The sequence below is a fragment of the Xiphophorus hellerii genome, chromosome 24, assembly GCF_003331165.1.
Source record: "Xiphophorus hellerii strain 12219 chromosome 24, Xiphophorus_hellerii-4.1, whole genome shotgun sequence".
NCBI classification, from domain to species: Eukaryota; Metazoa; Chordata; class Actinopteri; order Cyprinodontiformes; family Poeciliidae; genus Xiphophorus; species Xiphophorus hellerii.
This window is the reverse complement of record NC_045695.1, coordinates 12,912,713-12,928,096: the sequence shown is the minus strand read 5'-3', so window position 1 is coordinate 12,928,096 and position 15,384 is coordinate 12,912,713. Positions and strand designations below refer to the sequence as shown.

The 15,384-nt window shown below is 38.2% G+C and overlaps 1 protein-coding gene across 1 annotated transcript; it reads left to right on the top strand.

The window, feature by feature from the left end:
* The first annotated feature begins 4,920 nt into the window (after window positions 1–4,920).
* Window positions 4,921–15,039, top strand: LOC116715918 (integral membrane protein GPR180-like). The gene is made up of 10 exons (XM_032556680.1): window positions 4,921–5,021; window positions 12,057–12,203; window positions 12,279–12,373; window positions 12,466–12,571; window positions 12,683–12,863; window positions 13,191–13,240; window positions 13,345–13,502; window positions 13,669–13,866; window positions 13,942–14,019; window positions 14,101–15,039. The coding sequence occupies exons 2-10, from the start codon at window positions 12,143–12,145 to the stop codon at window positions 14,254–14,256; spliced, it is 1,083 nt and encodes a 360-aa protein (XP_032412571.1). The 5' UTR covers window positions 4,921–5,021; window positions 12,057–12,142; the 3' UTR covers window positions 14,257–15,039.
* Window positions 15,040–15,384: the final 345 nt, after the last annotated feature.

Sequence of the window (15,384 nt, the reverse complement as noted above, 5' to 3'; positions counted from 1 at the left end):
AGGAGGGTTTGTGATTCTGTCAACTGTTGCAAATAAAGCTGGAGCATTGTTAATGTTTTTGTTTATGACATCTGCAAAGAAAGGCTCTCTTGCATGTTTTAGTGTTAAATGATAGTTACGTAGTCTTTCTTTATAGATGTCACAATGAACGTGGAGTTGAGTTTTACGCCATTTTCGTTCTGCCCTGCGGCAGAGTTGTCTTGCAGATCTAACTGTTTGTGCATTTCTCCATGGAGATTTCTTTTTACCAGACAAAACCTTCATTTTAATTGGGGCAATGGAATCAATAATATCTGAGACTTTAGACTGAAAATCATTTACCAACTTATCTACGTCATTACAGCTTAAGGGTGAGGAAGAAGAGTAGATTTGATTAAAAGTTTCTGCTGTGTTTTCAGTGAGAGAACGTTTTGTGATGGTTGCTGTTTGTCCAAGTGGGTTAAAAGATAAAAACTTTCAAAGATAACAGCGAAATGATCCGACAGGCGACATCAGTTACAGAGACACTGGAAATATTCACACCCTTACTGATAACCAGGTCCAGTGTGTGTCCTTGAGTGTGTGTTGCTTGTTTGACATGTTGTGTTAGACCAAAAGTCTCTAAAATATTAGCGAGCTTTTTGCCCCTCTGTCTTGGGGGTTGTCAACATGAATGTTGAAATCACCAACAATTATTAAACAATCATAATCAATACATATAAGAGATAGAAGTTCATTCAAGTCAGTAAAGAAATTTTCCACAAAAGTTGGAGTTTTGTATAGAGTTACAGTCAAAGTTCGTTTGTGGCCTTTAACCTCAATTCCAAGATACTCAAAAGAGGTGAAGTGACCCAAAGAGATTTTAATTTATGGTATTCTTAAATATTGAAGCCACGCCTCCTCCTTTTTTGTGTTTTCTATTCTCACTGAAGAAATTGTAGTTAGGAGGCACAGATTCAATTAGTACGATCGATTCATTATTATCATTCAACCATGTTTCTGTCAGAAACATAACATCGATATTATGCTCAGTGATGAAATCATTAATTAACAGAGCTTTAGCACAGAGAGATCTGGTATTTAAAAGAGCTAGTTTAAGTGACTTGGAGGCCAAGAAATCTTCAGTCTGATGTTCCTTTAGGCAGGGGAACAGTCTGATGTTTGAATTAGGTCCCCTATATTTTATGTTTCTGTTTCTTGTAAATTTTCTTGTAGTTATCCGGACAGGTAATGTCCTGTTCTGCAGCGCCGAGGGGCCAGACACATTCTGGAGCAAGAAGGGTGTAAAGATAAAGTCTGGACCCCGGCCTCAGACCTCAGAAACGCAGAGTGATGGATCCTCTGGGACGTTAGAGTCAGGTGGCTTAAATGAAGTGAGGTCTGCTACGTGAGCGCTAAGGAGTGACGTCCCAAGTACAACCTGTTGATTCATTCCATCTGTAAATTTAAAAAACTCCGGTCCAGAAGACATTTCTCCATGTGTATCTTGTGAATCCTGTGGATGAGTGGGTGAGCAGAGAGGGAGGGGAGAAGGAGGACGGGAACCAGTCGTTCCGTCTTCAGTCGATGTATCAACTTGTTTTTGTTCCTGATAAGGTTTCTTCCAAACTCTGACGTGACCTGATGCTTCATCAGGTCACGTCTCCTTAGGAAATAATGGCCTCCATTGGCTTTCAGCAGCTTTAATAAGAACCCAAGGCCATTAATGAACAAACTGAGTGGTTCTGATCCAGTTACCAAGTCGGGTCTCCAGCTGATGATCAGGAACCAGCAGAAATAGCTCAACTCATCCAGGCTGATAGAAAACTTTGAGTTTCTTTTGGATCAAATGTTCTGGTTCTGCTGGTTTGGACTCTTTAAACCAGTTTGACTGGATCAGATGTTAGAATCAGTTCATCATGTTTCTTTTACATTCAGGGAAATTAATTTTCTACATTTTTATTATTTATTTGTTCATGTTTCAGTTTTAACCTGCATCCTGTTGGCTTCAGCTCACATCTTTTATTCTTTATTCAGGTTGTGGAACTGCAGTTTGTCAGAGACCAGCTGGACTTCTCTGTTCTCAGCTCTGAAGTCCAACCCGACCCATCTGACAGAACTGTGGCTGATCAGCACCAACCTGGGAGATTCTGGACTAAAGGAGCTCTGTGGTTTTCTACAGACTGAAGGCTGCAGACTGAAGAGATTGATGTATGTAATTCTATAATTATTGATATTTCTGTGAATAATTATATATAATTGATCATAAATCAAATTAATTTCTTCTGTTCTAATAAATATTTTCTGAGTTTATTCCTGGACTTGGATCCAGAGTTTAATTTAGTCCCTCTGTGTAACTGAGTTGGACCTGCTGATCTGAGGTCAGAACAGGACAGCATTCGGACCCCCAGTGTGTAGAAATCCCCCTCATGTGAAGAAGGTCAAAGGTCATTCAACCCAGTCTAGAAAAGTGAATTCCTGGAATCTGACAGGAACAAATCAATAATCAGTGATTGATGCTTCAACACTTTGATCAGAACCTGGAATGATTTTACTGACTAAAATCCTCCAACACAACATGACCCAGTACCAGGTTCTGGTTCTGGTTCTGGTTCTGAAGTCAGCAGGTCTTTATTGAAGCAGCAGCTTGTTGGCATTAATATTGATGAGAATCTTTAACTGGTTCTGTTGGACTGGTTAACCTGCATCCTGTTGGCTTCAGCTCACATCTTTTATTCTTTATTCAGATTGTTCAGCTGCAGTTTGTCAAAGATCAGCTGTGATTATTTGGCCTCAACTCTGAAGTCCAACCCGACCCGTCTGACAAAACTGGACCTGGGAGAAAACAACCTGAAGGATTCAGATGTTCAGCAGCTGAAGAATCTTGTAAAGACTTTAAAGTAAGTAAATGTTTGTAGTGAGTCCAGCTGCTGTCGGCATATTGAACTAAACCCAGTTAGCATCAAAGTAAAGATCCAGTGTTCCCAGTAAAGCTGCAGCTTCTCAGTGGGAGGAGAATGGTTCAGGCTTCCTGATTGGACACAGAGACAGCAATCGGCCAATCAGAGGAGCAGCAGCTTGCTGTGTTCCTGCGTTTGTGTTGGTGTGAAGATGAGTGTTGTTGCTGTGTCCATGTCTCCAGGAAGTCCAGCTGGACTCCAGCGTCCAGCCGTCCAACATGTCTAGAGACAGTGGTCCTCATCCATCAAACTGTGGCAGCAGTAGATCTGATCTCAGATCTGTTTGTTCTCTCAGTTCAACAGGAAACAACTGATCAGGTTCATCTTGGTCACAGCTCTGAGATCAGTCTGACTGCAGCCTGGAAACCATCTAGTGGATGTGCTGCGTCACTGACTGCTGCTGGAGAGAGGCTGGAAACACTCACTGATCTGCTCTCTCCTTCCTTCTTCTCTCTGCAGGTTGTACTGATCTCTGTGAAGTAGAAAATGGTCTCAGTGTCCTGCTGATCCTCAGAGGTTGAAGCTGCAGCAGTTTGAGTGTAAAGAGACTCTGACTGGATCATGATGATGACCTCTGACCTCCAAGGTTTTCCTCCTGTTTATTTTCTCGTGTCTGTCATTTAGTGTCTGATATTGTTTGTCTCTTTGGATCAATAAAGATCCAATTCAAACTGGGCTCCATTTAGAGGCTTCATGGAGTTTTGATCTGAACTGGATTCAACTGGAAAGTTGATCTTTTTTCTCTCTGATTCATTTTCATCCTGGAACCAGAAATGGTCTGAGAATGGAAACATGGGAATCATTTTCAGTTCAGCTTTGAAGCCATGAAAGACACTTCAAACCTCTTTTCTCTGCTGCTTCTTCCTTCTGCTAACATGAAAATGTTCCTCAAAGCTCCACAGATAAAAAGATGCTTTACTGGAAACTGCAGAGAAACTTCAGCTTCCATCAGAGAAACCAGTTTAACCAGTTTAGAACTGGATGTCCTACAGAAACTCTGATCTTAGAGCAGTTTTCAGGAACATGTGGAACCTGGAAAAAAAAAGATTTTATATATTTTATGTTCATTGTAAAAGCTAAATCTTGAAGTTTTACGTCATCATTGATTCTCAGCTTTAATTTCTCTCAGTTTGTTTTGGTTTTTACTTTTTTAACTCCATATTTCATGTTTTGAGTTTTCTAGAGAACTTCAGGCTCTTTACTGTGATTTTACTGATTTATTCAAACCTCAGAGAATCACTGGGATAATGTGCTGATTGGTTCATGTTTGATTTTCATCATTCTTCTAATGCAATGTGGGTTGCTGGATGTTTAACGACCAAATAAAGTTTTTAAAAAATCTTTGTGTATTTTTTATGCAGCTGACTGTGTACACATATAATAACTAAACCTTCATTTTAATCCTCCATGCCATTTTTGCTGTATTATAAGTTTTCACATTTAGTTTCACAGCTTAAATTAGTAAAAGCAGAAACATCTCAAGTTGATTTCAGCTTTAAGCTACTAATTTAGCCAGCAGTTTATTTTTGCAGTATTCAGACTGAAGATGTTTTTTTAATAAAACAGATGAGAATCAATCTTTTCAATCAAAACTCGATTAATTAAATCAGCTATTGAATTAGAATAATAACTTGTATAAAACTGCCATTTCTGTCTGGTTAATGGTGCAGCAGATCCTGCAGGGGGCGCTCTGGGGCCTCAGTGTTCAGGTCGGTTACAGTCTCATCTCCCAGACTCCTGAATCTTCTGGTTCCTTCCTGAAATGATTTCCTGCAATAAAATGTTGGTTGGAAATGAGCAGAAAACTGAGAAAAACCTGAAAAAGTTCAAATCTGACCTAAAGTTTTACAGCTCAAATCACTGAGAAAACAAAGAGAGGAAACATGGAAGGAAAGGAATTTAATATCACCTGGAAGGGGGCGGAGCCTCAGGTGAGTGAAGGGGCGGAGCCTCAGCTCTAGTCAGGTTTGGATCAGAACCGGTTCAGACTCCATGCAGCAGGGGGTGGGACGGAGCAGGGAGCCCAGGCTGGTTTTGTGAGACGGAGTGCGGCAAAACAAAACACATATCGGAGTTGGAAAAGGCGGATTTTGGCATAAACTGGTATGTGAATGGTTTGGTTGGAAATGGAGACAGGAAATGAGGAAGACATGGATTTTGAAGGGTGGACGCCAGTGGGGAGAGGAAGAGGGAGAGGACGGGGAAGGCATAAAACAGATGAAGGAAAGGAAATGGGTGATATTCAAGGAAATAAACGAGAACTGGAAGGAAGTAGTTCAGAAGAAGAAAGGATAGTTAGGAGGAAAGTTGTGAGGGAGGAATTTAAAATAATATTAAAACTTAAGAACGAAGAAGAACAGGATAACATCAGCCCCATTGTGGTGTCAAGAGAAATAAAAAAGAAAATTGGAGATGTTGAAATGGTAAAGATTTTGAGAGATGGAAACCTATTGGTAGTTTGTAAAAATGAAGAACAAAAAAATAAGGCTTTAAATGTGGATAATATATGTAAAAAAACTGTGTTGGAGAAAAAAATTGTGGGAGAAAATAAAAAAACTAGAGGAGTGATTTATGGGATCCCTCTAGATGGAGATCTTGATAAAATTAAGCAAAGTATTGTAGGAGCAAAAGTAAATAACTTGAAGAGATTGTCAAGAACAATAAATGGAGAAAGAGTAGGAAGTTTGTCAATCCTCATTGAATTTGAAGGGAAAGAATTGCCACAAAACATCAAAATAGGTTATCTTAGTTTTCAGGTCAGACCTTATATCCCTCCACCACTTCGTTGTTTCAAGTGTCAAAGATATGGACACATAGCAGCAGTTTGTAAAGGGAAGCAAAGATGTCCAAAATGTGGTGAAGATCACAAATTAGAAGAGTGTAAAGAAGAAGCACAAGAAAAATGTTGTAACTGTGGAGGGCAACATAGAGTTACGTATGGAGGATGTGAGGTAAGGAAGAAGGCAAAAGAAATTATACAGATTAAAACAACTAAAAACATTAGTTATGCGGAAGCTGTTAAAAATGTGAAGGAGCAGACAACAAGAAAGAGTGAACAAATAGCGAGCCAAATCCCACAGCAAAACAAAGTACAATCAGAAGATAATATCACAGTATCAGTAGAAAAACTAATATTATTTGCAGCATATGTTATCAACTGCACTGACCAAGCCAAGCATAAAACTGAGAAAATTAAAATAATAGTGAGAGGAGCTGAAAAGTTTTGGGGTTTAAAGAGGGATCATGGGAGAACATAAACAAAAAGCTGGAGGTAGATGGTAGATCAGGACCACCAGGTGAAAATAATTAATGCTAATATTACAATGGAATGCAAGAAGTTTAATTGCTAACGGACAGGAACTTAAAGGTTATGTTGATAGTCTTGAGGATAAACCAGAAATTATTTGTGTTCAGGAAACATGGTTAAAAACAACATTAGATTTTGTGATTAAAGGATATAATAGTGTTAGAAGAGACCGACAGGAGGAGAGAGGTGGAGGAGGATGTGGAATATTTATAAAACAAGGGATACAATATCAGGTATTAGGGAAAGGGAAAGAACTTGAATATATAGTAATTGAAATATGGGAACAAGAAGGCAAATTTAAAATAATAAATTTTTATAATCCATGCAAAACATTATCAATTGAAATATTGGAGGAGTTAACCGAATATTTGGAAGGGAAAATAATTTGGTGTGGGGATTTTAATGCAAATAGTACATTGTGGGGTAAAAGTAATGATAAAAATGGACAAGTTATAGAAGAATTAATGGGAATGAAAAATCTTGTATGTATTAATGATGGGAGGGGAACAAGAATCAATGATGGAATCAGTTATTGATTTAACAATTGTTTCAGATGTTTTAGCTGGTATTTGTGAGTGGTTCATTGATAAAAATTCAACAATAGGTAGTGATCATTATCCCATTATAATAAGACTAGGATTAAATTTAAATAAGAATATAAAGGTCAATAAAAAACTGAATTTTAATAAGGCAGACTGGATTAAATTTAGATACTTGAGTCAAATAAATTTAGAGAAAGTAGATATGACAATGGATATAAATGATATAAATTTAGAAATTAGTAAAATAATTATGGAAGCAGCAGATAATTCTATAAAGAAAACAGGGTGTAGAAATGATAAGAAAATGGTGCCATGGTGGACAAATGAATGTAAAAAAGCAATAAAGTTAAGAAATAAAGCATTTAAAGTACTAAAAGGTAACCCAATTTATAAGAATTTAATTGATTATAAAAGAAAGCAAGCAATGGTAAGAAGAACTATTAAGAATGCTAAAAGAGAATATTGGAGGAATTTCTGTAGCACAATAGGGAAAGAAACCAAAATAGAAAAAATTTGGAAAATAATTAAAAGAATGAATGGCATAAGGAGAGAGTTTGAATATCCTATATTAAAAATGGATAATATAAATATAGTAAGAGATGAAGATAAAGTTGAAATATTGGCAAGAACATTTAGTAAAATTCATAGTTCAAATAATATTAGTGAAGAGGGAAGAAAAGGGAGAGAAAATACAAAACTTAAATATAAAGAGTTAGTAGAGAGTGTTGAAGAAACAAATAATCTGTTAAATGTTGAGTTTACAAAAGCTGAATTGAACTCTGCACTCAGGAAGACAAAAAATACAGCACCGGGTAAAGATCGGATTTATTATAGAATGATAAGACAACTTAGTGAAAAATCAAAAGATATAATATTGCAATTATATAATAAAATTTGGGAGGAGGGAAAACTACCATTGAACTGGAAGGAATCAATTATAATACCAATAGCAAAACCAGGAAAAGATAATTCAAACCCAGAAAACTACAGACCGATAGCTTTAACATCCAATATATGTAAAATAATGGAAAGAATGATTAACAATAGGATCGTATATTATTTAAATAGTAAAGGATATATATCAAAGTTTCAGAGTGGTTTTAGAAAAGGGAGGAGCACTAATGATCCAACGTTATTCTAGAGCATGAAATTAGAAAAGCACAAGTACATAAAGAAAGTGTAGTGGCAGTATTTTTTGACATAGAAAAAGCATACGATATGATGTGGGTTGAGGGATTATTAATTAAATTATATATGTTTTTAAATGGATTAAAGACTTTTTAACAAATAGAAAAATACAAGTTAGAATTGGTGAAGTGATCTCAGGAAAATATAAAGTAGAAAACGGAACTCGGCAAGGAAGTATTATAAGTCCGTTATTGTTCTTAATTATGATAAATGATGTATTTAAAGATATTGGAAAAGAAATTGGATGTTCACTTTTTGCAGATGATGGAGGTGTTTGGAAAAGAGGGAAAAATGTAGATTTCATTGTAAGAAAATTACAAAAGGTTATTATTGAAATAGAAAAATGGGCGTTGCACTGGGGATTTAAGTTTTCAGTTGAAAAAACAAAAGTAATGATATTTACTCAGAAAAAATTAAACAAGGAAATAAAATTAAAATTATATAATCAAGAATTAGAGCAAGTAAAGTGTATAAAATTTTTAGGAATATGGTTCGATGAAAAACTAAAATGTAATATTCATATTCAAAAAGTGGTAGATAAATGTAAAAAGATCTTAAATATTTTAAGATGCTTGGCTGGCAGTGACTGGGGAGCAGATAGAAAATCACTAAAACAGATTTACACTGGAATGATAAGATCTAACATACACTGTAAAAAAAAATTCTGTTGTTTTTACAAAAAAAAACCTGGCAGCTGTGGTTGCCAGAATAATTCTGTAGAAAACACAGTGAACATGTAAACTGTTTTACTGACCAAACAGTAATTACAACAGTGTTAAATTGTGAAATGAACAGATTTTCCCATAGTTTTGCACAAATTTTTACTGTGATTTGAAAAGGGTTATTTTTGTAATAAAACAGTTTTATCAAGTAATTTTAACCAACTTTTTCTGATGAATTATCATAATAATGCTGTTATTTTACACTTTTTTCCAGTAAGATTTACCCAGTTTTTGTTTGTTGTACAAAAAAACTTCATTTAGTCCTACTGATAAAATACCTTTAAATAACAGATTAAAACTGTTAAAATGTCAATTTAAAACATTTTATTAATACTTTCTGAAAAACAGAAATTTGCTCTAAATTTTTTTCTTTTTACTAATAATTATATTTTTAAATATCTATAAGCATCAAACTTCAACAAACATTTCCCACTTAAAGGAAACTTTAAAACACAAGGAAGCCCAATATAAATTGTATCTATGATAATCTTTAAAAAATAAACATACACTTACATGCCTTTGAAATATTTATTTTCTCATTTGTCTTTTCTGAACATCATGAAGCACATGAAGCAAATGCACCTGCTGAATAGATATAAATTTCTTCAACCTTTTTAACTTTATCAGAAACAGTATGAGAACCAACTTTCACCCCCTTTTTTGGAGGGGGGGCTTGAAGATTATAACATACAATACATTTCTATTTCCAGTATACATTTTAATAATATTGGCTAATTTGCAATGTTTGTTTGCTAATACTAAGCCTTGTATGTTACAGTTCACGATGGCCAAAGTGATGGCAGTGGTCAGAGGCCACTCTTCAATAAAACAAGTATAAAAGGAAGAAGTTTGGTTATTTTTAGCGTCGTTGTCTGGCTGTCTAGCTGCTGAAAAATTGAAAATCAGGGCGAGAAAAGCACAGTAAACATCAATTTAATGCAACATTGCACACTTGTAATGTTATACTACTTTATATAAATATAAAACGGTGTGTTTTATAACAAAATTTTTTACCCCAGAATAATCCAAACCTAAATGAAAACATTTATGCGACGGAAAAGACAATAAATGAATCTTCGTCACGAACAGGATTCGAACCTGTGCGGGGAAACCGCATTGGATTTGGAGTCCAACGCCTTAACCTGTCGGCCAAAAATGGGGCAAAAGAGACAATTAGAGGTTGGGGGAGGAAAAGAGGAAAAATCTGAAGCTTCTACTCAAGTACATGTTTCAGCAGCATTCATGTCATTTTAGTAATAATACCTGTTTCATGCTCCACGAAGCATTTTTTTTACACTAATTTCAAGTTCAATATAGCATAACATCCAAATTACTGTTTATTCTGAATTATTGAATTACTATACTGTTGATAGTATCACTTTTGAGAGGGCCAACAAAATTATAGAGCACACAAATAAATGATCATTGACATTTCCTCACTCTTACACACCTACATTTGCAGAGGGCTAACAATATACCTCAACATGTATAAAGCAACGCCTAAAACCATAAACTCAGCAGATCCAAGTGCAAACCAAAATGATAAAGGGAGTGTCAAATTCTTCCATTCATTTTCTTTTCTCTGTATTAGTTTTTTGCAGTGTTTATTATTAATCTATTATTAATCTGGTCAGGTCGCCAGTCAGGTCGCAGAGACAGACAGGAAAACAACCATGCACACACACACACACACACACACACACACACACACACACACACACACACACACACACACACACACACACACACACACACACACACACTCATACCTAGGGAGAATTTGGAGAGACCAGTTAATCAGTGTTTATATCAACAAAGCTTAATAACATGTAATTTTTCTGTAGCTAAACACAGAATATCTCAGATTTAGTTTGATACCAAATTTCAGCAATATAAAGAAACAGAGTGATTTGACTGAAAGTTCAGTTTCTATAGCTACAAGGTGATTTAGCGTCATGAAAAACTGAGGTCACAAAAAATTACATGTATCGAAAAAAGGTTGAACAGTTGTTTGCAATATTACATGTGCTATTATGTAATAAAGAGGAATAAAGACCGCTGCAGTTATTAACTAAGCCCTCATAACATGGCAGCTGTCCTGTTGAAATTTAAAAACAATTCTGGGCTTTAAAACAAAAGTGATGGCATGATATTAAAAGATGAAAACTACAAAGAAAATCTTTCAAACAGTCACTGCTTCCCAAGAGACAAAACAGTCTGTCCAGAGGCTGGACAGTATCGTTTCCCCTTAATCTGTGTGTGGCCAGTGCTTTTGTTTTTTGATCGACCACAAACTGGACACTGACAGTGGTAGTCCTGCTTCCATTGGCGCTTTTTCTGAGGCTCCCCTCTTGCCAGGCGTTCCTGGTCCTCTAATTCTCAGTTCTGGGAAAGAGGTGTCACAGCCACGGATACCTTAGGAGGAAGATTCACACCTTGGAGAAGATTGTCCCTGTCTGTTCTCTTCCGCCGCTCATGTAACCTGAAAGATAATACAACATAAGCTGCTCTGCACCCGTCATGATTCCCTTTCAACTCCTTCGAGACTTAGTGGTTGTCTTTGAGGTGTCTAATCTTGCTATTTCTTAATGAGTTAATTAATAAAATACAAAAATGAAATAAAATAAGATAAAAAATATTTGAACAAAAGTCTAGAAAAAGACTAAATCAGAACTAACCCAACACATCTACCATGAGAGGCACAACTCTTTAAAATATATTATTATTATTATTAGTAGTAGTAGTAAAAGGAGGAGGAGAAGTACAGTAGTACTCAATACTACTGTATTAAGTCAGACAGTAAAGAATGTATGTGACAGAAAAGGACTTGGTGGTGAGATGAGTTTACCTCTCTGGTAAACGAATGCTTAGCAATTCTGAGTTTTATTATTGGCTAAATGTCACATTCATCGTAGCAAATTCACTGAAAGGAAACCATGTTTTACTGCTTTTTTCAATGGAATTAAATATTATATCAGATCTAACAATAAATTGGGTGTTTAAACGTTTGAAATATGCAATGCTTTAAATGTACTATTTGAAACCTAAACCCCCTAGCTTTTTCTTTTTATTTGCTTATCTGTACTGTTCTTTTCTGAGACATGTAAATATATTCAGTCAACGTTGTCCTATGTTGTTATACTGTAGATCTCATTCTTAATTGTTTATTTCATATTAACGTAGTATTTAGTCTCACCTTGTCTTTATTTCTTTAACTTAATAAACTGCCCAACTAATTTGATTGGTGCTGATGTAGTCATTCCTTTATTGAAATCTTGTTTTATCTATCTTAATCTGTAATAAAATATTACTCGATGTTAAAATACACTTTAAAAAAAGTAGAAAGTGTCTGATATTTTCTTGACTTATTTAATTTTAGCAGGTGACGGCGGGCTGCTGGTGTGTCGGCTGGACAACCCATCCCTGGGAACAGAGAAGGAGGCCAGGCTGCTGCTGTACCAGGACATGGACTCAGACCTGGACAACCTGAGCTGCTCCCAGCGACTCAGCAGAGCCCAGTTCACCAGTAAGTGTTCTAGTTTATTACTACGAAGAGATCAAGAGGCCATTGACTGACTTTTCTCCCCACCACCTGCTTCAGTTTCCCTCAGCCAGGACGAACACAACCAGACTATCCCTCGTCAGTCTTCGCCCACAGCCTGGCAGGTGCTGTACGCTGACAGATACACGTGCGAGGTAACTGGGAATGTTGCGTGTTTCCACGGACATAAAATTCAAATACAACCGTTGGGATGAGGAAATATTCCCGTTGTTTGTTTTCTTGTCAGGAAAACTCAGCAACGCCGTCGTTCGCTGACCTCGGCTTCACTCTCCTGCTGTTCAACCCCGACTCTGCTGGGAACCCGCTGGATCACTTCAGCGCAGAGGAAGCAGGTCAGACGACTCTGACACACGATGTCGGTTTAGGAGGACGGCCATGTTTTTAGTTGTTCCAAACTCTTCCTGGGGTTTCGTTTTTAACCGTACACAAATGTGTTTCCTCAGGGCTGCACAGTTTCTACTTCCTCCTACTGCTCGCCTACTTCATCGCCTGCTGCATCTACTTCCAGCCTCTGTATCAGGCGCTGAAGAAAGGGGGCCCCATGCACACGGTCCTCAAGGTGCTGACCATGGCCCTGGCTCTGCAAGGCTGCTCTGCCCTCTGCAACTACATCCACCTGGCCAGGTAGCCTCCATCCAACCGTCCTATAGAAGTGTCCACCGTCAAGTCAGTATATAATGAGTTTTACGTTCAGAAATGAGCGATTAGAAAATATTCAATTCTTTCACGATATTCTATCTATGTGTTTGATTGCTGTAATGCACACAAATGTTTATCCACTCATTATTGACGCCACAATGTCAATACAATGTCAGTTTTTTGCTTTTGAACATTCTCCTGTTTCCTGTGGAGAAACGAAAACAATCAGAACTAAGCTTCAAATATGAATGGCTTTGAACCGAGCTTTATTCTTTAAGTTGAACTAAAAATGAGTAATCTGGTGTCCGGCAGGTATTCCAGAGACGGTACTGGGATCCCCCTGATGGGCAGCCTGGCAGAGTGTACGTTGCGCTCCGCGCCTCACCTTAACTCTACTCACACATCAATTAAACAACGCCACCTTTAGTCACGTCTTCTTTGCGCTTCTGTGTGTGTTGCCGTGCAGTCTGGGACATGGTGTCTCAGGTGTCCATGCTGTACATGCTGCTGAGCCTGTGTATGGGCTGGACTCTGAGTCGAGGCAGGAAGCCGCAGTCCAGACCGCTGCAGTGGGAGCGCTCCCCGGCGTCCACGGCCGTCGCTGTCGGCGGCGTGGTCACACAGGTACCAGCTTTTGTTTTTATGTGGCCAGAGTTTGTTACTAGAGAAGCTTCTCGATGTTCTGGTGGGGATTGGTGTTGTCCACAAAGAAGTTGATATCGGCAGTCATGACTGGCAGAGAGCAATCCGATGCGTAGCCTTACACATTGACCCGATCTGTGGTTCCCAGGGGGTCCTGCTGCTGTGGGAGCAGTACTCTGAGTCAGAGAGCGAACACCACAGTTATCACGCCCAACGAAGCCTAGCAGGTCTCCTCCTCCTGGCTCTGAGAGTGGCGCTGTCCCTCCTGCTGGCCTCCGTCCTCTACCAGATCGTCTCCACAGAGAGGAGCACCCTGAAGAGAGACTTCTACCTCTGCTTTGCTAAGGTGACGACTCTGAGCTCCACCAGCAGCCTCTGAGCCTGACAGCCGCCTGACCTCCAGGTTGTCTTCTCTCCACAGGGCTGCTTCCTGTGGTTCCTTTGTCACCCCGTCCTCGTCCTCATGTCTGTGGTCTTCAACGACCACCAGAAGGAAAAGGTGCGAGGCCACAACTTCCAGAATTTGACTGTCCGTTACCTGAAATCTTCATTACCTCTGTCACTACCTTTTGTTCTGTAGGTCATCACCATCGGCGTGATCCTCTGTCAGTCCATCTCCATGGTGATCCTCTACCAGCTCTTCCTGTCCCGCTCGCTCTACTGGGAGGTGTCCTCCCTCTCCTCCGTGTCTTTGCCGCTCACCATGTCCAGAACGAACCACAGGGGGCGCCTATGAGCACAGATACCGAGGTTACGGTGAGAACTGAAGCGTCTCTGTCAGACGCAGCAGGAGATGTCCCCCTGCACCGTCCTCTGTCCCACGTTAGAGCTACCACTGAGCCGTGGACAGAGGACAGTACTTACTGCAACATACTACCTCTGACTTCTAACTGGAGCCTCTGGGATGCAAAATGCATGGCCAAGCATGCATCAGCTGGCGAGGTAGACGTCAGCAGAAAACCATGATGAAGAACTTGAGAGAGTGCAAAATCACAAGCAATCACAATTAGATTGTTTTTAAAGGCTTTACCTGCAAATCGCTGAGTCAGCCACGATTGGGGCAGTCTGCATGTAGATAGGCTTCCCTGCAACAGTTTTCATTCCCCTTTTACCACAAGCTTGAGCTTATTTTATTAGCATTTTATGTGATAGACCAACATGAATTAAAGTGGAGCGTAACTGTGAAGTGGAAGGACAAAAACATGATGTTCAGGGGTGTCAGTTTCAGTTTCCCAATAAGCAAAACTTCAATTCTGGTCTCACCTGAGGCCTTCGCAGAACATCTGGATTTATTCTGAAATGTAATTACAAATTAATGGATGCTGTTTGCTAATTGCTAGTAAAGACAGTGGCTTGTATTCCAGGGTATCATCAGGGTTAAGGGAGATGAAAACAAATGTACGCCACTTCTATGTTGGTGTGCAATAAATTTTTAGACCCATGTACAATTTTTATTGCGTTCTAGCTAAACTTCTCTTTTTCCTAATGAAATCCTAATAAAATGTGGTTCTAGTGAGTATTTAAGAGGAAAAAGAAATCTCCAATACTGACGTTTTTCCTCTCAAAATTCAGACTTGTAGCGTAAAATTCTAACTTAAATCATAGAATGTCAGAAGTCTGACTTTTTTTCTTGATTTTTTCCAGAATTTTGTCATTAATCTGAGAATTTTTTTTTTTTTTTTTTTTTATTCTACACTGAATCTCAGAATTCTAACTTTTTTCTCTCAGGATTCTGATGTCAGAACTATTTTTGTCTCAGCAAGATTAGAGACTTTGAGAGAAATTAAAGCAGCATGAGTCTTTGCATAGCCAAAGTGATTTTTATGTTATGATTATTTCTGTCACAAAAGCTGTACTGTTATGT